This window comes from Chelonus insularis, unplaced genomic scaffold, assembly GCF_013357705.1.
Source record: "Chelonus insularis isolate UGA/USDA-ARS -01 unplaced genomic scaffold, ASM1335770v1 contig_57_pilon, whole genome shotgun sequence".
Lineage (NCBI taxonomy): Eukaryota > Metazoa > Arthropoda > Insecta > Hymenoptera > Braconidae > Chelonus > Chelonus insularis.
In genome coordinates this window covers 908,001-935,352 of record NW_023276654.1, presented here as the reverse complement: position 1 = coordinate 935,352, position 27,352 = coordinate 908,001, and the positions used below count along the sequence as shown (strand labels likewise).

At 28.7% G+C, this 27,352-nt stretch overlaps 7 protein-coding genes, 1 long non-coding RNA gene and 1 pseudogene across 11 annotated transcripts; 5 read left to right on the top strand and 4 right to left on the bottom strand.

Moving 5' to 3' along the window:
- Positions 1-296: 296 nt before the first annotated feature.
- On the top strand, positions 297-2,541 carry LOC118070407 (uncharacterized). Its single transcript, XM_035088996.1, has 7 exons — positions 297-488; positions 711-838; positions 988-1,189; positions 1,338-1,427; positions 1,585-2,007; positions 2,108-2,235; positions 2,352-2,541. The coding sequence occupies exons 1-7, from the start codon at positions 411-413 to the stop codon at positions 2,539-2,541; spliced, it is 1,239 nt and encodes a 412-aa protein (XP_034944887.1). The 5' UTR covers positions 297-410.
- Positions 2,542-4,526: 1,985 nt separating this feature from the next.
- Positions 4,527-6,359, top strand: LOC118070391 (coiled-coil domain-containing protein 6-like). The gene is made up of 2 exons (XM_035088962.1): positions 4,527-4,972; positions 5,197-6,359. Exons 1-2 carry the CDS (start codon positions 4,751-4,753, stop codon positions 6,262-6,264), a joined length of 1,290 nt encoding a protein of 429 aa, XP_034944853.1. The 5' UTR covers positions 4,527-4,750; the 3' UTR covers positions 6,265-6,359.
- A 277-nt stretch (positions 6,360-6,636) lies between these two features.
- LOC118070393 (guided entry of tail-anchored proteins factor 1-like) lies at positions 6,637-7,669 on the bottom strand. 3 transcript variants are annotated; one of them, XM_035088967.1, is made up of 5 exons: positions 7,477-7,669; positions 7,231-7,396; positions 7,087-7,154; positions 6,878-7,014; positions 6,637-6,758 (listed from the first exon to the last, which is right to left on the bottom strand). In XM_035088967.1, coding segments are annotated over exons 1-5 (444 nt in total). In that variant the 5' UTR covers positions 7,549-7,669; the 3' UTR covers positions 6,637-6,757. The 3 variants fall into 3 exon arrangements, with proteins under 3 accessions (XP_034944858.1, XP_034944856.1, XP_034944855.1); XM_035088965.1 differs by lacking the exon at positions 6,637-6,758 and having other exon boundaries at positions 6,767-7,014; positions 7,087-7,148; XM_035088964.1 differs by lacking the exon at positions 6,637-6,758 and having other exon boundaries at positions 6,768-7,014.
- A 10-nt stretch (positions 7,670-7,679) lies between these two features.
- On the top strand, positions 7,680-9,289 carry LOC118070392 (charged multivesicular body protein 1b-like). The gene is made up of 4 exons (XM_035088963.1): positions 7,680-7,791; positions 7,863-7,941; positions 8,305-8,770; positions 8,841-9,289. Exons 2-4 carry the CDS (start codon positions 7,920-7,922, stop codon positions 8,959-8,961), a joined length of 609 nt encoding a protein of 202 aa, XP_034944854.1. The 5' UTR covers positions 7,680-7,791; positions 7,863-7,919; the 3' UTR covers positions 8,962-9,289.
- A 3,449-nt stretch (positions 9,290-12,738) lies between these two features.
- On the bottom strand, positions 12,739-14,565 carry LOC118070406 (uncharacterized). Its single transcript, XM_035088994.1, has 6 exons — positions 14,164-14,565; positions 13,843-14,024; positions 13,461-13,753; positions 13,260-13,347; positions 12,959-13,187; positions 12,739-12,875 (listed from the first exon to the last, which is right to left on the bottom strand). The coding sequence occupies exons 1-6, from the start codon at positions 14,315-14,317 to the stop codon at positions 12,739-12,741; spliced, it is 1,083 nt and encodes a 360-aa protein (XP_034944885.1). The 5' UTR covers positions 14,318-14,565.
- LOC118070401 (uncharacterized) lies at positions 14,383-18,299 on the top strand. Of its 2 annotated transcripts, none has more exons than XM_035088988.1 (3): positions 14,383-14,863; positions 14,942-15,069; positions 15,265-18,299. In XM_035088988.1, exons 1-3 carry the CDS (start codon positions 14,857-14,859, stop codon positions 17,860-17,862), a joined length of 2,733 nt encoding a protein of 910 aa, XP_034944879.1. In that variant the 5' UTR covers positions 14,383-14,856; the 3' UTR covers positions 17,863-18,299. The 2 variants fall into 2 exon arrangements, with proteins under 2 accessions (XP_034944879.1, XP_034944881.1); XM_035088990.1 differs by having other exon boundaries at positions 14,958-15,069; positions 15,265-18,298.
- An 826-nt stretch (positions 18,300-19,125) lies between these two features.
- On the bottom strand, positions 19,126-19,930 carry LOC118070390 (uncharacterized). Its single transcript, XR_004690777.1, has 2 exons — positions 19,841-19,930; positions 19,126-19,768 (listed from the first exon to the last, which is right to left on the bottom strand). It is a non-coding gene; the product is annotated as an uncharacterized lncRNA (long non-coding RNA).
- A 3,153-nt stretch (positions 19,931-23,083) lies between these two features.
- The window catches only part of LOC118070412 (fatty-acid amide hydrolase 2-like), a 104,452-nt pseudogene continuing 100,183 nt past the window's right edge, over positions 23,084-27,352 (top strand).
- On the bottom strand, positions 24,222-26,331 carry LOC118070408 (piggyBac transposable element-derived protein 4-like). Its single transcript, XM_035088997.1, has 2 exons — positions 26,291-26,331; positions 24,222-26,177 (listed from the first exon to the last, which is right to left on the bottom strand). The coding sequence occupies exons 1-2, from the start codon at positions 26,293-26,295 to the stop codon at positions 24,416-24,418; spliced, it is 1,767 nt and encodes a 588-aa protein (XP_034944888.1). The 5' UTR covers positions 26,296-26,331; the 3' UTR covers positions 24,222-24,415.

Below are 27,352 nucleotides of genomic sequence, written 5' to 3'. Positions count from 1 at the left end.
TTTTTATTCTTAAAGTCTACTGAAGAAGACAATCGTGTTCGCTATCAGAACAACAAATTTTTGATCAACAATTATTCAAGAAGAGCAAATTCTTCTAGTTGACACTGAAAATTTACAGCCAACAGGACTACTATTGGAGCAGTCTGTTGAGCCATCAGTTTCCCAAATGGAATGCGATGAGGTAAAAAGTTTAAGATAACATTGAAAATTATTAAACTGAAACTATTTTGAAATAAAAATAATTGTTTATTTTTGCAGATTATACCAAATGAAGTGTTGCTAGAGCAACTGCATCATCTTTATCTGCAGTTTCATTAGCTTTACCAAATGAATTGTCACTAGAGCAAGTAGTATCATCGTTTTCGGCAGTTTTACCAGAACGTTAGTGTTACTATGTACAATCATCGGATATGATTTTGATTCATCTCGATGTAGGTAGCTTGTTGGAAAAATTAAGATTACGAGTAACAGCTGATCTTTCTGTTACGGTAAGAATATAAACGCAATTTGTATGTTTCAATAAAATAAAATTACAATAAATAATTTAAATAAATAGCAAAGAAAAATAAATCATATAAACTAAGAAATAAGTAAATAGACTAAAATTAGATAATTTTAATTAATTACAATAATAAATTAAATTACAATCAAATTTATATAGAACATAATTGAAACAAATTGACTTTAAATATTGTATGTCATTATTCTAGCTTGTAATGCCACATCGATCAGAAATAATTCTCACTGATCGTGTATCATCTATGGAAGAATTGTACGCATCTATGCGTAAAGCAGAATCCCTCACAATTTGTTGCGGAACATTATTTGATGAAAATAGGTCAAAATATTTTTAAATACGTTTGTTTTATTCTGTCACAATTTTTTTGATATTAATTACAACTGAAAAAATGTATCATAATAGATTTCATCTACATTCACAATTACAAATAATTGATAAGTGTGGTGGATTTCTCATCGTTTTTCCAGATATGCCACCCAGTGTAGTGGAATCATCACACCAAATGAAAATTATCAGCGTCAGCAATTAAATCCTCGCTGTCGAGCGTGCCGCATACTTCGCCAAAGAATACAAGCAAACATGAGATATAAACGCGATTCGACACTTGCTTTTCGTATTAAACGAAAAAAGGAAATTTACCGACAACGATGTCATCGACTTATTAAGAAGGTATGATGTATTTATTTTTTAAATTGTTGTGTCGGCAACCTGTAGTCGTAACATTTGACGTAATATTAAAATTACTTCATATTTGTTACATATTTCATTTTAATATAATGTATTAAATTCCTAATTTATTAACTTCATTAAAATGCAGATGAACATAATAATTTCGTTTCATTTTGAACGTGATAATTTTGAGTACGATTATCTCATGACATCTCGTCTCAGTCAAGATCCCTTGGAGGTAAATATAAGTTTGGATAATATTATTATTTGTATGATGTTCGTAATTGTAAAATTAAAATATCATGATTATAAATATAAAATTTATAATTATAATAACGTGTTGCATATTATTATACAAAGAATATTATAACATATCTTTATTTGATTCATTACAGAGATTTTTTTCTATCATGCGGAATTCTTGTGGATCCAATGATCACCCCGATCCAAAATTATTTGGTCAAGTATTCAGACTCGTATCGTGTTTCTCCTTAGTTCGTCCACCAAAAGACTGTAACGTTTCTGGCCCTCAGCTTTTGTCAACATTAATGCAAACTCAAGATTCGTTGTACCTAACACAAAGACCTAGGAAAGAGTGGTTAAATAAAATTGATGAATTATTAGAAGATAATTTTGAAAACGAAGAGCGAGATTGTGTTGAAGATGATATTACGGAGCATGATTACTGTATTTTTAATACAAGCGATGAAGTTCAAGCATTCATTGCTGGTTACATTACTAAAAAAATGCAAATTTTATTAAGGTACGAAGATTGTAAATTACTTTACAAGCAACGGAAGATGAACGGAACGATGAATGTAATGAATTGATTCGGCTCAGAGATTTTTATGATGGCCTTTCTTATCATCTAAACAATTATTTGAACTAACAAGAACATTAGAAAAATCTGTTCTTAAGATAGTTGGAACATCGGAAGTTCAAATAGACACTCTTCACGACATACTCAAAGAAGCAGGAAAACAAAATTTACCACATGTTGGCTGTGAATCTCATGAACATGAAGTAACTTCAAGGGTGATCGACAAGTATTTAGTAATGCGAGGTTTCTTTCTTGCAAAATATGCAAATCGCAAATTTGAAGATCGCGCGAAGCAGTGCAAAATTTATCGAAAGAATGCTAAATATTATTAACACTGGACAGTAATTATATTCGGCTTCGTGAGGTAACTAAAAAAATAGAATTGTTGCGTCAAAATAATGCAAAAATTGATGCTATAGATGCAGCAGGTCGAACTCCATTTCTTTCAGCTTGTGATTCTGGCAATCTTGAAGCAGTCAAATATCCAATAAATAATAATGCTAATATTCATCCTAGTGATTCAGAAAAATAATTTATACGATGTTTTTGTGTTTCCAATTTGAAAAGACATTAAGAGATTTGTATTTGAAATGACATCAGTACATATGTCAGATTTTTATACTCTTGTAATGTTTTTATGGTATAAATTATAACGAAAATAAAAATGCAGTTTTCAATGATTTATTGTAATCTAATTTTTTTCAAAATATACCAAAAATTAATTCATTTGTCGATTTCGTCAGAAATATTATAAAAAAATATTTTCAATGATTGGTTTTTTCAAAAAAACTTTTTTTAAAGAAAAATCAATAAAATATTAAGTTTGTAAGTTTGGATTTTTAATACTTTCAATGTCTATCATTTTTCCTGCTAGAAATTTCAAATATTGTTAACACCCCAGAGAGGTGAATTTCTCTCTGATGAATCCTACGCTCACAGATGGTATGATAGTTCGCTGTCTTTAAAAAGTTTTATAAAAAAATATTGTTAAAATATTGATGCAAAAGAATGTGACATTATTGGATTATTAATTGTCTACAAATCATATGTCTGAAATAAGTAAACGTGGTCTGACAATGGTTTTGTTGCGGACTGAATGCGATGATAGTTTTTCATTGCACATCAACGTTGCTTCTAGAAATAAAATAAAATTGTTTGTAGTGAATCAACATCTCAAATTATTAAAAAAAAAATTAACTTTTTTGAGTTGAATTCATTATGTCGACTTATTTAAGACAGAAATAGAAATCTACGTACAAATAATCAAATCCGATGAAATTAGTTTGAATCACACTTTTGCTGTGGATTCGGTAGATGAGATGGATAGCAAATGATGAAGTAAATGTGGTCCAATTCGAACAAAAACTAATCTAGTTAAACCATCTTCAGTTTCTGCTTGCGAAGAGATCTTAGAAATTTTTACTTGATGCCACTTCAACATATAACTGTATGGATAGAGTTTTGAAGAAAAGATTCCATAGAAATATTCCCGCAAATAAGACTGAAAACTTTACTTTCGATCCGTTAATCGTCATCAAAATATATTGATGATAATAAATTGCCAATACCATCTGTTTATGTAGGATTTGCATCGTTTTAGTTCTCTCAATTTCAATTTAGACAGAGAAAAGACTTTTCTCCGATAACTAACTATGTATGATAAATTTAAACAAATTATTTAAATATTACATAATTATCATAGAAAATTAATACAATTTATGCACGATTTTACTGAATGTTCACAGTTCATATAAAAGATAGGTAATTAAATTTTTACAATTTGTTATTATGTATACTTTAAAAAATATGGGAAATTGACTATTAAAATCTCTAAATTAATAACATATTATTTAATATTGTAAAAAAAAAATTATTGTATACATGTTATAAGAAATGTATTTTCTCTATAATTTATATAAAATACATTGGATAAAAATTATATTTTGATATTTTCAATGTTATGTTATTCCTAAAAATAATATAACAGTCATGGAAAGTAGTACTTATAAGCTAGATAATATAAGTTATTAAAATACCTAATAATTTAACATTAATATAAAATTTAAGTATACTTTAATTATTTTTAATTTCATTCAAACATTGTTCAATTCCTCCAAAAATAGGATTATTAATAATATAATTAATACTCTTGCTATAATAATGTTTAATTTTGTGTTTACTATCAATTTTTTCTATACAAAAAGTAAATTCAATTTTTTTTATATTTTTAATCATGTATTTAAATATACCGGGAATTTCCCCCTCTACCTCGGTAACTTAGCGACCACAGCGCACTCTGCCCGCGAACGTTATTTTTTCAAAATTCCGGCTCAACTTTTATACACAGAGTTTGGACTCCTGTTCTATAGTCTTCATGGCTTCGACCAATGAACTCACACCGAGTCCAGAAGGTGACACTACTGTCATTTGCTAAACCTGGACGTTACACTGGGTAGTGCTGTAACATTGCCGTCGTTTTTATGTGAACAGCACTCTACTTTTACTTTTACTATTTGGCAACCCTGCATAGTTCGCCAATAGAGTACGACCGTACATATGTCACCACATGCTCAGTCTTATACCATAGTGGTTGTAATTTTCAGCCTAAATCTTTTCTACAGATGTGTAAATAAGTCCTTTATTCATCGTTATAGAACTCGTGAATGTGGAAATGATGTATTTTATTATAGAGCAATTGTAAAATATTTGAATTCCTAGAGTTTTTCAAGTAGAAAGTTAAAATGGCTGACCGTGATAGCGCTTCTGAAAGTGATTCAAGTTCAATTGATGGTGGTCCAATTATGATGCCACCATCACCAATTACTCGAGAACAACTTCAAAAAAGGATTGAATCATTACAACAACATAATCGCGTTTTAAAAGTTGAGCTCGAGACATACAAATTACGCGTAAAAGCACTTCAGGAAGAAAATCGTAGTTTACGTCAAGCTTCAGTTATTATTGTAAGTTATTTCTTTGTATTCATTTAAAAATATTTGAAAATATTATTCTATTGACTTTTTCATTTCTATGTATTTATTAAATGTTTGCAATTTTGATGATATTATATACTGTTAAAAAGTATTAACATTTTTTCTATTTTTACTATGTAAATGCTATTTTTTTTATAATATCAAAAACAAAGTAAAAAATCGACTTTATTATGCAAATTTTTGTTTCATTTTAGCAAGCGAAAGCTGAACAAGAAGAAGAATTTATCAGTAACACTCTTTTAAAGAAAATTCAAGCTCTAAAGAAAGAAAAAGAGACATTAGCTCATCACTATGAACAAGAAGAAGAATGTTTAACCAATGACTTGTCTAGAAAATTAAATCAACTGAGGCAAGAAAAATGCAAATTGGAACAAACTTTAGAACAGGAACAAGAATGTTTAGTTAATAAGTTGATGCGAAAAATTGAGAAATTGGAGGCTGAAACTTTAGCCAAACAAAGTAATTTGGAACAACTTCGAAGAGAAAAAGTAGAATTGGAAAATACTTTAGAACAAGAGCAGGAAGCTCTTGTTAATAAATTGTGGAAGCGTATGGATAAATTAGAAGCAGAAAAGCGAATGCTTCAAATAAAACTAGATCAGCCTGTATCTGATCCAACATCACCGCGAGATATTAATAATGGTGATACTGCAACTAATCTTAGTACTCATATTCAAACTTTAAGAAGTGAAGTCGCGAGATTACGACATACACTTTTAATATCACAACAAGAACATACAGAAAAAATGCAACGATATGTAAATGAAGAAAAACACATAAGAGAAGAAAATTTGAGGCTTCAACGAAAATTACAGCTTGAAGTGGAAAGACGTGAAGCTCTTTGTAGACATTTATCTGAATCTGAGTCTAGTTTGGAAATGGAAGAAGAACGTCATTACAATGAAATAGTTATGTCAGGAAGCAATATACGAAACCGCACAGTATCAAGTCCAATACCATATAATCCTTCTCCAAATTCATCTAGACCACTTAGTCCTGGAGTGAATATTGTTGGTTCGACATCCCGTGACAGCTATACATCTAATCGTTGCTTTGCTTGTGGTCAAACTATAATGCTTCCATTTTCTAGTTCACCACCATCAACAAGTGGTCATATAGTTCCTCCTTCATCAAGGCGAACTTCAGATAGATTTATCAAACCCGCTATTCCGCCAACTATTGTTAGTCCTAGTGGACCACCGATAACTGCACCTACAATAAATACGTCTAATAGCTCACCAATGGATATTTCTAAAACATAATTCAAATATTTCAGTAAAAATTTTGAATATCCTTTTCTTTAAGTATGTAAGCTGTAATGATTATAAAAACTTCAAATTACAAAGAATACAATATACTTATATCGTTTTGTTGATAAAATATGCATAAATAATTATTAAGATTTCAAAAATAATGAATTTAAATTTTTGTTACACAAACGCCTATGATAATAAATCATTTTATTATTTTAAATTTATATCAAAAAATATGAAATGATAAGTTTTATTTTTGTTATTATAATCTGAATTAGATTTACGTCAGAATGAATGATCCCAAGTAAATATAATTTCGAGTAATATTTGCAATAAATTCAAGCCTAGTAATCCTGAGTTCAAAGAGTAAAATTTATTTTATTTCTTATTTTTACAAACATGCATGGATTTGGTAATTTACTAAAAGTTTTATTAACAAACTTGATAATAAATCTTCATTAAAAAAACGAGCTAGATTCATATTAAAAATTAGTATTTAATATCTGTAATCACAAATGTATAAAATTATTAGTTGTAAAATTACTTTTACCTTGAATGATTACTTGCAATGAGCACACATAAAAAATCTTATTTAGTAAATACTATACAATTTATTGCTAACCACATTGTTAAAGATATCGAAGTATTGTCCATTCTTGGCCAGCTCAAAAAATTTTCAAATGGATGTAGTGATCCTTTCGGTAAAATAACAATCGGCTCTTTTTGATAAATCTTCATTAGCATTATCAATATGACCCACTGGAAATTATAGTGAATAGAAGAATGATTCTTTTAACTTATAATTGTAAAATTTATACAAACAATAGTTACGTTTAGAATTTTAATAAGGTAAGTGAAGACAAGTTGCACTTTCATTCTATAAGATAGTCTTGCTGAAACTAAGACAATTAAACACAATACGAAAATATTAACAATTCAGTCATTATATGAGTAAAAACTCTATTTTTTACACACCTTCTTTTCGGTAAATTTCAATTAACGTCGTGTGTTTTCTTTGTAATTTTGAATACTTAGAAAATTCATCAACATGAGATATTTTGCTCATTTCATTTTTTAATACAAGAATTTCATTTTTTAATTTATATTCAGCTTTATTTTCTGCAAAAATCCAGCTTATGAACTAAAATCAACTCAAACAAAGTATATTGTTAATGTGATTGAGTTAGAAATTTTTTCTTAGTTTCGTTAATTTATACTTACATGCTTGATAATAATTGGAACAAAGTTCAAAAAACAGTACGCACTAGTAGTAATTAAAAATAATACAGTCATCTTTTTGCATTGCTTTAAACGACTTGAAAATAATTCTAACCATAAAGGTTAGAAATGAAGTACACCCAAACGCAGTAAGTTGTGAACAAGCTCAGAAATAATTTGTGCGCATGCACCAAAATAATTTCCATGTATAACCTCCAAGTCTATACTCTCCAATATTTCGACTACATATATGATAATATATAGTATCTATTGCATGTATGTCCAGTCTACATACTCTTTTTTTGGTTCGACTATATTGTGAGTGTTAGAGTTTACAATAAAATCTTTAAGAATTTGTTTTTTGCTAATTATTTAATTTTGTACTTCAGTATTTTATTTTTAAATTAATTTATTTGGTATTCAAAACGGGGGCCGAGCAATCACTCATGTCAGTCTCGCAAATGGAAAGTATCCTTTGACAAACAAATCTTATTAAATCATTCGATAAACATTACTCATCGATAGTACAATTGGAAATTAAGACATTAGTGAGTTATTAACAATATCAATGTTTCACAAAATTATGCGTATTATTATACATATTTTATTAATTGTTCACATTTCTCTTAGTTTAAATGTCAGATTACTGATGTTTTTTGCTTGTCGCCATTGAATAATTTTGCTATTTTAAGTACTTTGAAATTCAAAAAGATCACGAATCAAATAATAGTTAAATTATTAGAACTGAAAACAAATAAAAACAAAAAATTGATGAATCACTCATTTTCTCTTAGAGGTTGGAATTATATGTATTCCTTAAAATGTATATAGAAAATTTATTTAATTTAAAATTTGCGGTAAAAGAATTAGAACGTAATTCGAAGAAATGCGAAAAAGAAGAGAAAATAGAAAAAACAAAAATTAAAAAAGCGATACAAAAAGGAAATATGGAAGGAGCGCGAATACATGCTGAGAATGCTATAAGACAAAAGAATCAAGCTCTGAATTATTTAAGGATGAGTGCTAGAGTAGATGCTGTTGCTAGTCGAGTTCAAACAGCTTTAACAACCAGAAAAGTGACTCAATCGATGGCAGGTGTAGTAAAAGCTATGGATGCAGCCATGAAATCTATGAATTTAGAAAAAATTTCGGGTTTAATGGATAAATTTGAAAGTCAGTTCGAGGACTTAGATGTTCAAAGTTCATACATGGAAAATGCAATGTCGCAAACCACGACGACTAACGTACCTCAAAACGATGTTGATTCACTACTTCAACAAGTCGCTGATGAAGCTGGGTAATTAAAACTTGACGCAAACTATCAAACATATCATCAAAATATAAACAATTTTTTATTCATATTTTAGATTAGAATTAAACATGGAATTGCCATCAGGACAATTAGGCAGCATTGGGATCGGTTCATCAACAACTGCAAGTCAAGAACAAGATGAATTAACACAGCGTTTAGCACGGTTACGAGAATAAAATATTAAAGTTATATTAATAACAATTAAAGAACTGCAAAAACATCTACAATATGACTAATGTTACTGCTTTTTTAAAATCTAGAATAGAAGTTTGTTTACTAATGTAATAATAATTATCATATATATATATATATACATGTCGGATGGTATTATATTTTTATATATTATATAAAATAATAAAAATAATACCATTCATTAACATACTTTATAATAGCGGAATTATGTTGTATAAATTTTTGAATTTCAAATGCTATCATAGGAATAATCTATTGATCATTGTTACGAGTGCACATATGGCTAAATTATATAAAAACATTCTATTCTTACCCATTGTCAATTTATTACTGGAAAACATCTGAAGGTTCGTTTTCTTTAGTGGTAATTCCTAAACATAATACAGCATTGAACTTCTATGCAGGTCTATTTTCTCTGGCACGAAGAGAATTATTTTATCAAAAACAGCTCAACTCTATGATCCACTTGGATTTCTAGCACCGTTCATCGTCAGAGCAAAGATTTATTTAAACACAATTCACTTGGCGTGGCTATCGATTATATGAACCATCTAATCAATTATAGTTTTATCTACAGCTGTAAGAGCCACGCCAAGTTAATTGTGTTTAAATAAATTTTTATAAAAAAAGAGAAATTTTGTTTTTAATTCAATTTTTTTTTCTAGTTTTAAAATTTTAAAACGTAATAAGGCTGTCAACTTTCTTCATGTATTGAATTTTTTTTTCATCTCATTATAAAGAGTTTGTCTTTGATTTATGTAGAAAATTACATAATAATTTAACGAAAATTAAAAAACATTTCTATTTTATTTTATTAAATATAATTAATCTTTATGTTCAAATACTTGGCTGCAATGATTTCACGCATTTTTGTAGTTGTTCACATAAAGAAGTTTTATAGAGATCGCACTTGATGAACGATGATCATCGTCTTCGTTATTCATATTTGGCGCGTATTTTTGTGAATTCCGTTAGGGCTATTTTTGGTGTGATTTCACGATTTTTTGTACAAAAAAATCGTGAAATTTTGAATTTTGAGGTGTCATGGCGGATGCACTTGTCATGAGCCCTTCACTGAACAGTTATTTATTCTACGATTATTATTACACTTGAACTATAAATCTTTGTTTTCCGATGTGTATACCACTTTTCTACATATTCCTGAATATTTTTTACATGAAAAAAACAAATAAAAAATGCACAGTTTGACGAGAAAAATTTGAGGTGATTTGAGGTTAGTAAAGCCCAGCCTTAATTATTTATGTAATTTATCGACGTCGAGTTGGAAAACATATGAACAGGGTTATAAACACTTTTTTTACTATAGCTATATAAACATAGTTTTTTTTTAAGCAATTTAGAAATATTTAGAAGTAGTTGAAATAATCCACGGGGATTTCCGGCACTTCGCCGGCAAACTCTATCCCCACCTTTCGTACTCAAGCCTGCATTACACAATTTATAAACATAAACGTAATGTTGGAGATGATGTGTTAGCTCTGTGAGAAGAACACCAAGCTTTCATCTTACCAATTAGGGTTCGACATTGTTGGAATCATAATAGCTCAGTGGTTAGAGCACTAACCTTTCTTTTTGCTGGGCAGGGTTCGATCCCAGTCATAGCCAACTTTTTTTTCCTTTTTTTTTCAATCAAATTTTATATAAATACAATAATTGGTTGCTTATATAAGTTCAAAATCAATTCCTATTGTCTTTTAAAGACAACATTTTCGAAGAAAGAGAATTCATAGTAACTTGTTCTTCACCCTCAGCTTATTTTCAGAAAAACAAGTTGTTTTCCGTAATCAATTGGAAGAATAATGAAATAAAATATATGAATTAATTTATAAATATATAAAGTCACTTAAGCAAAAAAAAGAAAAGAAAATTGCCTATGACTGGGATCGAACCCTGCCCAGCAAAAAGAAAGGTTAGTGCTCTAACCACTGAGCTATTATGGTTCCAATATGTTTACATATGCTTCAAAATTATAAGCTGCACGCTTGGGCACAGAGAGTGTGGGTAGAGCTTGCCGGAGAAGTGTCGGAACTCGCCGCGGATTGTTTAAACTATTTTTTATTGTTAATAAGTTGTTAAAAAAGGCTATTATCAATGTATATGTACAAAAAAGGTTAATGGCTCTGTTCAAATATTTTCTCATTTGTCATCGATTAATTGAAAAATAATTTCACATAAAAATTGAAATTTAAAACTCATTTTTGGCATGATAGAATTGCAATTACATGCAATCCCGGGAAAAACATTCAGATCTGAAAAGATCTGGTCAGACATAATTCACTTATTTTTTTTAGCTCTGATCAGATCTAGCCAGATCTCGATTTTGTCTATATCTGACGAGATTTAATAAGATATGGCCAGATAAGTCCTAATGTTATATTATTCATCCGATCTGTCTATATATAACCACACATAATATTACCTATGCAGATACAAACGCTAGTAGCTATAACCAGATCTTTCTATATATGAACATATTCAATAATATTTGATCTGATTTGACACAATAATACGTGTTCGTATATAAGTCAACATGGAAATACATGGTGAGAAGGAAAAATATAGGGATACATATATATACATATTGAGGTGAAACTCCTTTTATTCACATGAACCATCAATCTTTATTACAACTTTATTGAAGATAAATATATATTTCGATTATAAGGTTATAAATATCCTCTTTTTAAATATCTATGAATACATTAAACTTTGACTATCATTTGTACTATTCTAATAATTATGACGTCTTATTTGACGTATTACAAATTAACAATACTGGAATAATAATGTAACTACACAAATAATCAGTCTATATCCATAGAAGTAGACAAGTTACCAAAATATTTCTAAATTAAATCATGACATAAAAATATCAATGAGCATCGAACTCTAAAAAACTAAACTTTGATAATGAAAATCATTTAAATTATGACTTCTTATTGGACGTATTACAAATTAACAATACTGGAATAATAATGTAACTACACAAATAATCAGTCTATATCCATAGAAGTAGACAAGTTACCAAAATATTTCTAAATTAAATCATGACATAAAAATATCAATGAGCATCGAACTCTAAAAAACTAAACTTTGATAATGAAAATCATTTAAATTATGACTTCTTATTGGACGTATTACAAATTAACAATACCGGAATAATAATGTAACTACACAAATAATCAGTCTATATCCATAGAAGTAGACAAGTTACCAAAATATTTCTAAATTAAATCATGACATAAAAATATCAATGAGCATCGAGCTCTAAAAAACTAAACTTTGATAATGAAAATCATTTAAATTATGACTTCTTATTGGACGTATTACAAATTAACAATACCGGAATAATAATGTAACTACACAAATAATCAGTCTATATCCATAGAAGTAGACAAGTTACCAAAATATTTCTAAATTAAATCATGACATAAAAATATCAATGAGCATCGAACTCTAAAAAACTAAACTTTGATAATGAAAATCATTTAAATTATGACTTCTTATTGGACGTATTACAAATTAACAATACCGGAATAATAATGTAACTACACAAATAATCAGTCTATATCCATAGAAGTAGACAAGTTACCAAAATATTTCTAAATTAAATCATGACATAAAAATATCAATGAGCATCGAGCTCTAAAAAACTAAACTTTGATAATGAAAATCATTTAAAGCATGCAAATGAATAAAAAATTGAAATAATTTTTCCAAAATCACGTTTTCTGTGAGTATTAGTTGTTATGGAATGTACTTCTTGCACATTGGTATTCCCTCTTAATCTCTCCCAATCGTTGTGACATTGCTTTTCCGATGTAATTATCACTTTGAACTTCAAGCCCCAGCTCAGTCGCTTTTTCTTTTGAATATTCTGAAAAATAGTCAAAATATATTATATAATACTGGAAATGTAAGATTATAAGTCATAGAAAATGCAATTGACGTATTCATTACCAATGATAACCTTTTTAGCTGTTCCATCGAGACAATATGTGGTTTGTTGTAAACGTTCTCGGCCTTGTGAGCGAACTGATTGGCCAGTAAAAGTGCACTTGGACAAAGCATGTGGCTTGAATACACCTTCAATCAAGCGTCTTGCAATGTGAGATGCTTTTCGTGACCCTCCTATAGCACTGTCCAGTATTATTTTTCGACAATATATGTTTTCTCGTAATTCAATCATCTGCAAATATTTGTATTTATATTCAAACAATTGTATGATAATTTATTTGTTAATAATAGAAATCCCACATACCTGCTCATTACGATGAACTCTACCGATTAACTGACTACCTGGTACTGAATAATCGATATTGTCATCATCATCTAGCTCTCTTTCTTCTCTATTAATATTGGCATTACGCATAATATTTTCTTGATTTATATGTACCTCTTCTTCCTGGTCGTTATCATTACCATTATTTTGTATAGCATCTTGATTATTTTCCTCAATCACATCTTGATAATTTCTTGTATACCATCTTCACCATCATCCTGTATACAATACCGCGAATTATCCTGCATGTCATCAAAATGTTGTTCATCTCCAGGTGCTAATTTATTTCGATTTTGCTCCACATTTTTTGCTGTATCAATAGAATAATCATCCCTAGCTTCTCCGATATTCATTTTTGGTACATTTCTTTTCTTCAATTTTGAAATATCTTGTACTTTCGATGTACATGGTTCATTCGGTTCACTACTTTCTGAGGACGAAATGTTTTCTTTTGTTTTTAAAATTTTCTTCTGCTGTAATAAAATCAATCAATTTATATAGTACGAATCAGAAGACATCAATTGTATCATATTCGATTTTTATACAATATTAGATCACTTACTTTTTTCTGAACATCATTTTTTGTTGTTTTTTCTTTTTTTGGGGTTATTCTAGGAGACCATTTTTTTGCTGCTATACGTTTTCGTTTACCTAAAGAACTAGATTTATTCAAATCAATATTTGTTTTCTTCGAAGAGGCTTGTTCTAACTTTTTCTTCTCAGATATCAGAGAATTTCTGTCATCTACAAAAGATGAAAAAATGAATAAAATCGTAAAAATTCTCATGGACATGCAATTTTTACTTTATCTATCGAAATATTAAAAATATTGAATATTACATTATGACTGACAATAAATAATTATCATACGTAATTTAATTACCTGATTTTTTCAATATAATTCCATTATGCACTTTATTTTTAAAAATAAATTGAACTTTGTCACCTTCTTCTAAATAAGCTTCTTCTGTTTTAATAATAGAATTGTCATCACAAATATGATATAAATTTTTCTTATCAAATTGCACAAGATACATTTTGTTCTTTATTTTTTTAAATAATAAACAATGCAATAATATATTATTCTAATAAACTCATAAAAATGCGTCACAAAAATTGCCGGCTTCCGACGAGAGTACGTGATAATCAACAAGTGATATCATGGCCGTTACATAAATGCGGAACAGTAGGAATAGGCGGAATAGTTGAAACGAGTAGAATAACCGGAACAAGCGAAATAAAATGAAATGTAATTTAGAATTCAACACGAGATGAACGATTGAATTATGTAAATTATTAATTAAAATCAATCAATATGAATTTACAGCAGCATTATTATCATTGAATTTCGCATTGAGTTTCCAATTCCATTTTATTTCGTTCCGCTTGTTCCAGTTATTCCACTTGTTTCAACGATTGTGCCTGTTCCGTTTTTGAATGTTCTGCTTTTATGTAACGGCCATGACGCCAAATGTCGATAATCACGTGCTCCTATCGTAAGCCAGTATTATAAAAATATATTACATCTCAACAACACTAATCGTTTAAATAAAAAATATATTATATTCAATATTTCATGATAGGTAAGTAAATTTATCTCAAACTTTTAAATTATTCAAATTTTAACAAATTAATCATCAAATGAATGAATTTATTTTTAGAATTTATTTTTTACAGTCCACAAAGAAATATGTCGTTCGATAAAAGGAATAATCCTGATTTCGATGAATCAACAGAATCTCCAGAAAAGAAAAAATATAAACTTTGGAAAGAAAATTCAAGCATACTGGTAAATAAGTTGACTGTCATTTTTTTTAATTCAATCGTACACTTTATTTCATTTCTCATGACTTACTGTTAGTTCTGAAGTGTCAAAAATATTTAAAAGTATTAAAAAAATTTTTCGCCTTGCATCAATAATTTTTTCCATTAATATCTATGACTCTCACTATCAAATACATTCACGTCATGTAACTTTTTGTAGGTTCCTTTGAAAACATTACAACGTTGGGCAAAGAAACGAGTAAAGATTAGGAGTAATCATACCGATATTGAGTTTAATATAAATCGACAACATGATGACAAAAGTTTAGATAACAATTATAGTCCCAATGATGAAAACCTTACTTCAAGATTGTCTTCGTCTGATGAATATAAACCTATTTATGAAGAAAACAGAAAAAAAATAAGAGAATTTAGGGGTGTAAAAGATTGTGGAGAGATCATCGATGATAGTAGTGAGAATGATTGTGAAGAGATCATTGAAGATAATGATGAGAATGATTGGGAAGACATCATCGAAGATAATGATGAAAATATTAATACCAATAGCAATGATACTTTTAGTGGCAACAATAGTAATAATCATAATAGACATGATGATAGCAATGTTAATGATAACAATAACATTGCTGATAATCACACAAAAAATAACGATGCTACCAAATTATACTTAAATGCAGAGGTAACAGTGATGGAAAGTGTTCATATAGTTCTAAAGTCATATTTAAATCGAAAATTAACTAAAATTGCTTTACAAGAAAATTTGAATATACTTCAAAAAGTGCTTCCTAAGCCTAACAAAATGCCAAAAACTATATTTACATTATTCGATTATGTTCGTAAAATATCTCCACCTGTTAAAATTATCAAACATTTGTATTGTAAAAAATGTGCGTTTTATACTGAAGAAAATAGTGTTTTGAGAATATGTACGTCATGCAAAAGCACAGAGGGCACATCATATTTTTACGAACTGGATATTATCGACCAGATAAAATTTCTGTTTGAACATAGAAACTTGGCCAGTAAATTGCAAGTTTTACCTCATCATAGTGAATTAATCTCAGATATTACTGATGGTTCCGAATACATCAGAGTTAATTCTAGGAAAGATCGTAACCAATATGATTTGACGTTGATTCTCAATACAGATGGCTTATCTTTAGTGAAAAGTGCTACAACTCACTGTTGGCCTCTTATGTTCACCATAGCGGAATTACCTGAATATCTTAGAGAGTCATTTATAATTATAGTCGGTTTGTGGTATGATACTCAAAGAAAACCATTAATGAATACTTTCTTAAAGCCCGTTTGTGATAAAATTATTAAGAGTTTCGAGAAGGGTATTCAATGGACTGATAAAACAACAAATGAGACCTTTACTTCAATGATTAAAGCACCATTGTTCATAGCTGATGCTCCAGCTCGAGCAGCAATTCAGAATATTTCTTATTTCAATGGAAAATTTGGCTGCAACATTTGCCAAATTAAGACTCAACAATGTAAAGGTCCCAAGGATAAAAAAAAAAGAAGAGTTTTTTTATTTAAAGAGAAAACAAGTTGTTTAAGAACATCTGAACGAATGATTGAGCAAGGTAATAAAGCTTTTACTGAAGGAAAAATACATATTAAGGGTGTAAAAGGATCAACTGTCATTTCTAATTTACCATTTATTGATTTGGGAACCTGTGTGATCCCAGAATTCATGCACTCAGTGCTTTTGGGTGTTGTGAAGCAATTTATTAACATTTGGATAAATAAAACAGGTGATTGGAATATTAAAAAACATCTCGATAATATAGACTCATTTATTTTGAATATTCATCCACCATACTTCTTCAATAGGATGCCTCGAAAATTGTCAGATTTTAAATGTTTTAAAGCATCGGAATTTTTCAATTGGCTCCTATACTATTCAGCTCCAGCACTTCTTGGTTTCTTACCTAACAAGTATCTACAACATTGGTTTCTTTTAATCGTGTCTATATATAATTTACTTCAGAAACCCATACACATGAATGACTTAAATAGTACTGAGATTCTTTTACGATTATTTGTCAGAGATGTTGGTGAGTTGTATGGTAATCATGAATATTCATATAATCTTCATCAATTAACACACCTTGTATTATGTGTTCGACGTTGGGGACCATTATGGTCATCATCTGCATTTCCGTTTGAAAATTATAATGGAATCATCGCGAAAAGTCTCCACGGTTCGAAACATCTTGGTGAAGAGCTGATGAAAAATTTGAAATTAGCTCAAGGTAAACATGCTCTAAAAAATAAAATACATAATGATCTGAACGTATCAGCTGGAAATATACATAAAAAAAACAAGTATAGACTTATGAATAAGATAAAGACATGTAATATTCGAATGAATGATCTTGAGCTACAAATTTTGAATTTAAATCATCTAAATTTAATAAATATAAATATATACTCCCGGATGGAAATTGATAGACACATTTATACAACAGAAATTTACAAACAAATTAAAACAAATAGTTACACAATTAAGTTGAGTACATATGAATACGAAGAAATGTATGGTGTAATTAGATACTTTTTAGAAATTGATAATGAATTGTACTTCATTTTTAAAAAGTTTTCTATTCAACAACACCGGCTATTAATTCATCAAGAATCTATGACAAAATTACATTTCATACTCCCTATTGTAGAGACTGATGATTATAAATTAATAAATGTAAGAAATATTATTAATATAAGTCACATGATCCAAGTGGATAATTTTATTTGTAAATGTCCTCATGTATTGAATAAAGTAACGTAAAAATATATGTATGTAACATGTTTAAAGTGATTAAAGTTCCTGTTTTTCAAATTCGAACACACATCTAAGCAGATCTGGTCAGATGTGGCTAGATCTGACCATATCAGACTGTAGTAAATTTACATGAACCAGGTCTGATTAAAATGAATTTCATGAATAGTAAGATCTGACCAGCTGAAATTATGTCAAATTGATAAAAGTCAGGTCTAAATAAATTTGATAGCATGTTCTATTAGATCTGGTTATATCTTAATAGACATGAAATTGCGGTCAAGACAATGTCGTCAGATCTGGCAGGTTCTGCCCCAATTCGATCAGATCAAATTGCATTGAACCACATAACAAGACCGGGTCTGATAAAATATGATTGTTCCCCATCATGCATAATCATGTCAATACACTTAAAATAACAGATTTGTCAAGATATAAGTAGATCTGATTTGATCAAATTAGATCTAAGCAGATCTGATAGTTTTTCCCGGGATTTGAATAAAAAAAAAATTTTGCCGCAATTGGAATCGAACACCATTCGGTAAAATAAATGTCGAATCTTCTGACTACAGAGCCAGCATATTTTCATTTGCTTTGTTTACATTTAGATATCATAAGCTTCAGGCTTGGTAACAGAGGGTGGGGAATGTGCTTGCTCGTCAACTGTTCGAACTCGCAGTCTTCTCTGAAAAATAAGACGGAGATAGATAGATATATTCTGTGCTCTGTCTTGCTTAGAGATGTGAATTTACCGGTAATAGAAAATTCGGTAATTACCACGTAAAATTACCGGTATCTGACGGTATTCTGACGTCAAAAAATTCTGAATGTAAAATTTACCGTCAAGCCGTCGGTCAGCGTAATTACCGTAAATTACCGGTCATTCGCATCTATATAGATGAATATGATGAGCTTTTTACCGAGGAAATGGCTTGCTTTCGAACTTGCTTGCCAATTTGCTTAAGTTAATTTTGCTTTTTGCACTTGTTAATTTAAAACTAATTAATTATTATAAGATGAAAAAAAAATTTTGTAATTTGTAATAAAAAAAATATTTTACATTTTTGACTGTTAGGACAGAAATAATAAATATATTGAAAATTATTATAAACGTTTATTTAGTTAAGTTTTTGGTACATTTTTTTTTATAAAATAGATAATCCTTCGTTATTACATATTATAAAGAATTTGACTTTTTTAACTTTTATGTAAATTATTTATGAAAAAATAAAACCATATAATCTATAGTTTCTATCAACTAGTAATATCACATAATAATTGACATATTTCATTAGGAAATAACAAGTCTAATACTGATTCAATTCCATCAACATCACTAATTAGTCTTGAGTAAATTCTTCTTCTAAAAATTCAACTTATTCATGCTCAGTTGCAGCTGATGTTGCAGGTAAAGTCAATATAGCCACAGCTATTTTGCTCAACGAAGATTTTTGGCAAATACTTTGCCACCATTGACATGCTGAAGTGATTATACTTGCTCGCTTAACGTAGTCGTAACTCCACATACTTGATTCTGACACATAATCTGTTAAATCTTTTAATACCTTATCACTATTTAGATTTAATTTATCACCAAGATTTATAATTAATTGATGAGCTTCAACCATTTCTGACCTATTTAAATTTTTTCCTTTTAATTGAGGATCAAGTAAGTTAGCTGCATAATGTATGGGCCGTAGAGCCATAGTTTTACGATTTTCTAAACAAGTATATATGCTCAGCTTTTCTTCTTCCGAAAAAATATTTCCAATATTATTAAATGCATTATTAAAATGATTATATAAATCATAAAAACATTCAGGTACTTTATTTAGGTTAGGTTAGGTTGCAGAGAAATGTTTATATATTGATTTGTTCTCCCCCATTGCACCAAGTTCTCAATGAAAATCCTTATCTACAAATTGAATTTTCTTATATTAAATATTATCAGTATTTTTAATAAACAAATAAAAATGAAAATATATACCTGATAGAACAAATAAACATTTGTATGCCGTTGGGAATTCTAAACTGTGATTGGACATGTATTAACCAATCAGAGATCAGCATTTTTCTGACCGGTATGGTAAAACAGGCTTGGTCATTGACGCGTTTTTTTACCGGTAATTTACGGTAAATTTACCCGTCAATTACCGATTCACATCTCTACTCTCTCCCTATTGTTGACAGGATAATCTCTCTAATGTTACCAATATTTCTCCCCACCTTAAATTTTAACGGACCAATAGAATGGTATCGTGGTGGCGCGTATTCAAAATCTATTCAATATGTAATATAATAGCTGGGACTACTTCTCTTTCTCAAATTTTTAATTCTGCGCATTCTACTGCGCAGCGGAGAGATGGGCACATTTCTAGAGTGACATATAAATTTCTAATCTACGCATTTTCCTGCGTAGAGGGGAGATGGGTCTCTTAAAAAATGGGCAAGTTAACATTAGAGAGAGATCCTGTACCGACTTGTCAACTTTAGAGAGATTGTACTGTATTACTTTACCTTCTGTTCCAGTAAATAGAATGATAGTTCAGGGGTAAATTCTTTGTCTACGAATCTTTCGGTGATTGGTTCAAATCTCGCCAGTTGCTTTTTTTCTTATTCATTAATTATATAAAATCTATTCCATTTTTTTTTGTACCAATACTAGTACCCTTTTTCTTCTCTGAGTAATGGATAAAAATCCCAAATTTTCAAAATTAATGAACATCGTTATTTGGTACATCATTTTTTACTCTCCTTTAATGTGATCGCGTATAAAATTTGTCCTCAAAAAATTCATTATTACAATTAATTAAATAAAAAAAAAAAAGACAACAACATTGATAGGCTTGACCATAAAACCTACGTTTTTGTCGTCGAGCGTGTTACCTCTAAGCTGTTACAAGAATATCACATTGATTTTATAGCTTCTATGTATGTTGCGAACAGTGCTGGACCTTTTCTATTTAAAAATTTGTTCTTGAAAATAAACTGGCTTAGGATTCTTGTAATGAGAGTAAAAAAGAACACAAATCTTATCTCTTTTCTCTCTTAGATTAAGGGGCGTGGCTGAAATAAACCGTTGCAGCGCCATCGCTCGATGAGTTCATAGAAACTTTTATGTTGTGACCTGAGATTACCGACATGTTGACCGAAACGAAAGCGTGACATCCGTCCCCAATAAGATGTCAGTCAAAGGCATTTTTACAATCTTTTAAATTTAAATCTTTAAATGTATAATCTTACTGATTGTTAATCAAATTCTGTGATGCCCAGATTTTTTATCTAATGATCATTTTAAAAATAAGCTTTATTCTTTTAATCTTTTAAAATTGGTTTTTTTTTATTTTCAATCATTTAATATTCAATCAAATTATAAAAATTTTTCTTTTTTTAATGTTTATCATTTCGTTGGACAGTCAACTTAAGAAATGAGGACTGGTAAGTTATCTTGCGTCGGTATAGTAGAAAAAAAATTCAACTAGTGTCACTGTTTTCTGATAGATGACAGTAATTACACTGTTTTCAATCAAAAATTCAAAATGCTTATATGATTTTGAATTTTGAACTGTTTAATAGCAACTTTACTTACCAAAAATAAATATTAGATTGATCTTCTTGAAATGGAGCATAATTTTCTTCAAAACCAATTACTTATATCGATATTTTTTATCGTTAGAGATATACCACATCAAGTTATATTGAGTTAATTTCTTTACAATATCAATTACACAATTCAAAATAATAAAAAAATACTTTACTTTTAAATTGAATTTTTCTTCAATATATTTCCTTTTTTTGTTTCATCAATCATTTAAGTTACTCAATTACTTGCTATTTCTTCAGTTAGTTTGTGTTTTAATTGACTATCAGTAACACAGTCTTCTAGTATTATCGTAATTATAAATAAAATAAAATATATTATTTGTATCATTAATTTACGCTTGGTTTAACTTTTCTAATAAAGTTAGTTTCTTCCATCGTGTAATGAAATTTTTTAAACAGGTTTTTTTTCAATATAATTTTTATTTCAAACTCTTTTTTCATTAATGACATATTTTTTTAAAAACAAAATAAATTTTCACACAAATAAATTATATATTGAAGAGAAATAAAATTAAGATCCTATTAAATTTTTATTATTACTCAATTTAGTTCACACGACAATTAGTTTCAACACAAAAAAGTAATTTTTTGGGTAAATATTAAAACACATTTGTTATAATATCAATTTATATGTAGGATGACATTGTTAGAATATTTGTAGGCAGTAGTTGAACGCACAAATATTCGACGGGAGCTGAGACAACGTGGCTCATAATTTGGAAGTGTAGATAACCAAAGTTAGAGAGATACACGCAAATGTAAATTTTCTTAAATATAAATAAAAGTTATACTTATAACTTCAGGAATGATTTTTGAATTCTTTAATTGACCCTGATTATTTTATTTTAAAATAATTGAATTGAGTAGTGATTTATATTAAAATTTATTAATAAATTTATATTCATATTATATTTATATTTAAATTCAGGTAAATTAAGGTATTCATGAAAAATATTGATTTATTTTTATAAAAACTTAAGTAATAAAACTTTTTTTTTCGTTGCACGAAAATTGTTTATGTTTATTAAAGGAGAGAATAATACTGACAGACATTATTTTTGAAGTTTTTCAACTTTTTAATAATTCAGTTTTCAAATTTTTTTCACTTGGATTACGTTATTACGTTAACATTGAGATAAAAATGTTATTATCATTAGATTATAAGCCTAAATATACTTATTTATGTAGTAGGAATTACATGACATTACATGAGCCAGAAAGAAGACTTTTCTCTGTATAAGCATTTTGAATTTTTTTCTACTATACCGACGCAAGATAACTTACCAGTCCTAATTTCTTAAGTTGACTGTTCAACGAAATGATAAACATTAAAAAAAGAAAAATTTTTATAATTTGATTGAATATTAAATGATTGAAAATAAAAAAAAACCAATTTTAAAAGATTAAAAGAATAAAGCTTATTTTTAAAATGATCATTAGATAAAAAATCTGGGCATCACAGAATTTGATTAACAATCAGTAAGATTATACATTTAAAGATTTAAATTTAAAAGATTGTAAAAATGCCTTTGACTGACATCTTATTGGGGACGGATGTCACGCTCCCACCGAAACTTCGTCCGGATTTTTAGCACAGCATTGGACTTCTATACTGGTCTTTCTTCTCTGGTATGGTACACATGATTGCCTGCCTATTAATGTCCAGTTCTGTACTGAATTGAGACAGCACTTATGTCGCTTAGTGTATCAAATGAAGTTTAAATCTTGCAATTTAAAATTTTTAAAATTGTGTTTGTCACTAAAAAAGTGAAATAATTGTTCTGTGCGTGAATTGGATTGTAGTTCAGTTATTTAATATATGTCACCATTTTAACATCGTATTCATTGTAAAAGTACATATTTTTTACACATTATTTTATGCTGATCATTCTAATAAAATTTATATTTATTGCATAAACCAAGGTAACTATGGTGTTGTTGAATATCGCTAATTCTCTTCATTTCTCTGATCTAAAGTTAGCAATCGGGATTGGTAAACTTAAAGAAAAAAAATTATTTTAACCCTTCAGTCATATCGCCTTCCGAGCCACGTCTTTCCTATCGCGATAAGAAAATCTCTCACAGCTTGTGCGCATGCGTCGCCATTACTGCGCATGCGTGTTGGTATACGCGCGATAATTTAGAATTAAATATAAAAACCTAGTATTTAATCTTTTAAACAAATGTAAAATGTATTTTTTAATTTATTTTAATTGAAAAGAAAATAAATCACCATTTTTTATTTTTTTTATTTTTATTCTGAGAAAATTCTTAACACAAAATTCAGAAATTGCAATAATACAAGTGATTAAACATTTTTTAAATCAACATAACTTAGATTATGAACTTTTCAGTGGTATTTTTTTTTTTAAAAAATATAAACACTTAATGATATTAAGTTTTGGCAACCTAGTTATAATTCTAGTCATATTATTAATAATTAAATCACATTTTTTTTAACAAAAATAAAACGCTTTAACATTTTTTTAATTAAGAAACTTAGTTTTTTAAACTCTGTTTAATATAATGATATTTTTATAATTAATATATAAAAATAATATTAATAAATATAATTAACGATAAAGGGATACGTTTATTTATAACAATGTTAATACTTAAACAATTTTTTCATTTAAAAACTTACTTTTTTTTTCTAAAACATTAACACAGAAGCATGTTATAATCTAGTAACACAGTTTTTCAATTTTAGTTTTATCATTGACATTACATTTATGTTTCGTTTAGTAAAAATTTTAACGCTCAGATATGTATTAATCTAATAACACAGCAAATATATTTCCAGTCATTTGAGCAACAATATAATAATATTAATAGTAATTGAGCAACTCATATAATTTTTTTTGTCTCAATTATATGGACTAGTTTATCTTAGATATTTATAAATACCTAATACATTTTTTTAACTGAATTTGGAGAAGAATACATCATATTCGAATAATTAGTGTAAATTGTTATTGCCTGGTTGACAATTTAAACAATAAAAAATTGTATGTTTCAGACATATACAAACAGAGCACTGGGAACAACTTTTTTTTGTTTTTATGTTTTTTCTTCGTGGACAGTAGCCACATAATCCGTCACTTGTTCGTTCATGTGTCACTACAGGTATTCCTCCGACCTTTGAAATGATGCGACGCAAATCCAAGCTTAAGTTTGACATTTGCATCCGTGTTTGTAGATGAGGTTGAAACAATTGTGATGAAAGTTCTTTGATGAAATCTCTTGTAGTCTTCTCTACTTCAGTGTTGGCTTTCCAAATCACGTGGCTATTGATAACAGCAATATTTAAAAAAGAGTATAAAATGACTATGGGCCATCTGTGTGTCTCGCGAGCAACAGTATAGTTTGATTTCATTTCATCCACTGTATCAACAGCTCCTTTGGTTACATTATAAAATGATAAAATTTCAGGTTTCTTTTTATCACCTGTACTTTTATCAATCACAGCATCATTATGTAGAGTTGAAATCAAAAGAACATTTTTTGATTTTTTTGGTACGTATGACATTAACGTACTACAATCTGAAAACAAAAATCTACTGCTACAAATTTCTCGATTTTTAACACATAGAAAATCTTGTGGAATTTCCCTTTTATTTAATCTTATGGTTCCAACAGCTGTTGTCCTATGATTCTTCAATAAATCTAATAACAGAGGAACTGATGTAAAATAATTATCAAATGTTACATTTCTTCCTGTATTCAGTATTGGTGCAGTAATTCTTTTGACAACATCAAATGCCGAATTAGAGACATCATATTTTCCAGGTGGTTGTTTGCCTGCATAAATTTCCATTTCCACAGTATAAAATGTTCTTGAATCAACAAGAGAATATATTTTAATTCCGTACTTAGTAGGTTTGTTTCGTATATACTGGCGAAATTTGCATCTTCCCCGAAAGCTTTCTAACATTTCTTCCACAGTGACGCACGATCCTGGCACATAATTTTCTTCACATTTAGTATTAAATTTTTCATAAAACTCGCGAACTGCTGCAAGATTATCGATTTTCTTTCTTTCATCCCGATCATTCATGTCATCTAATTTAAGTGATGATAATAATGTACAAAATCGACCATAACTCATGACTGCTCTATAAAGATCTGGTGCTGTGCCATCAGTTGCCCAGAGTTCTTTTAAGTTTAAGTGTGCAGCTTTTCTCATACCAAGAAAATAAAGCAAGCCGAAGAGAGCACGAATTTCAATGACATTTGTTGGTGTTGAATCTCTTTGACCACGATACAGTGATGCAATTTTTTGCAAATAAATATTTGTATAATTAACTATTTTTTCAATCATGGAATTATCAAAAAACAATTCCCAACACTCTAAAATAGTTTTTGCCTCTTTAGCAACACCTTTCGGTCCAGGTACACGAATAACGAGGTTATGTTTTTTGGTTCTTACTCTGTGGTTAGGTGGATTGTGATACCATATTGTTTTCTTATCCTTTCCTAATAAAAGACGTTTTCCATCCTGAGTATAATTATTTGAGGTATCTTTATTATTGTCTTCAACTCCTTGATCATCTTCGCCTGCTTCACCAGATTCTTCAGACTGCTCAGTGTCAGTATCGTGTTCACTATGACGTGATTCAGCATCAGAGAATTGTTCATTGTCCTCGAATTCCATATGAAAATAATCATTTTCCTCTTCTTCTAACCAACTTAGATTTTGCTCCGAATTGTTGTTGATAGGTCTATTATAAAAAATAACTGATAAGTAAGCTGTCATCAACTTGAAATTATGTTTTTATAAATAATGATAACTGTTACGCACAGAAAGTACTATAAATAATATTTATCAACTCACCTCATAATAGCAATAACTTTTTACTTCTTATTCGATTAATGAAATATTTTCTTTTATAATTAAAATAAATTAAAATAATTAAAATACATTGCACTTTCTTCACTTCTCCAATAATAAAAAACAATATGGATGATCTCAAACGACATGGACGATCACGAAATGAGCATGAGACGAAGATTATCGACGTATTACGGAAACAGCCGAACAGCTACAAAACGCCAACATTTTTGTTATCGCGATGAGAAAAAATCTCACACCTTTTGAAAAACTTATTTTTTAAATATTTTAAGAGAATGAAAAAAAAATTTTGTTACCATTATATGAAAAAAAATCGAATTCTAGGAGGGTACTGGAAATTTCAAACCATCGTGCTATTTGAAAAAATAGCAAAAATTAACTTTCATTCTAAGTGTGAGAGAAAATCTCATAGCGATATGTCTGAAGGGTTAAATTTGCTCCGAATGCTTACGTAATGATAATTGCTTTTTGATTGCTTTATACGATTATATGGTAAAAATTTTTAATAGTTCTTTGTTTTCTCAAAAAAAAATTAAAATTTTATTATGGCAGTAATAGCAGCTTTCTGATTGCACATGACTAAATACAAACTGCATCTTCAATGTATATCAGTGTCAGCAGGCCCGTAAGAAGATATTTTTAAGCCAGGGCCGAAAAATTATTGTATTTTCAATAAAATTATTGTACCATTAACAAATTTTCAATTTGTACAATGTAAATTGTATTAAACAAAAAAATTAAGTTAAAATAGTCAATTTATTTTATGGCGAAAATCATGTGTTTTTAGAGTACAAAGCGGGACATTCAAAATTATCTATTGGGGATCTTTACTAAAAAATTTAATAATGCAATAATAATTAATCTTTTAATTTTGATATGGTGAAGCGTAGTAATTGACAATGTAGGTTTTTATCTATCGCTTGACTTTATTCATTAATATTTAATAAATAAATTGTTAATTTATTCATAACAAATAATTTTTTTTCATCAATTGAAATATCTTTATAAATATTGAAAAAATCTCAGTAATATAACAGGACTAAT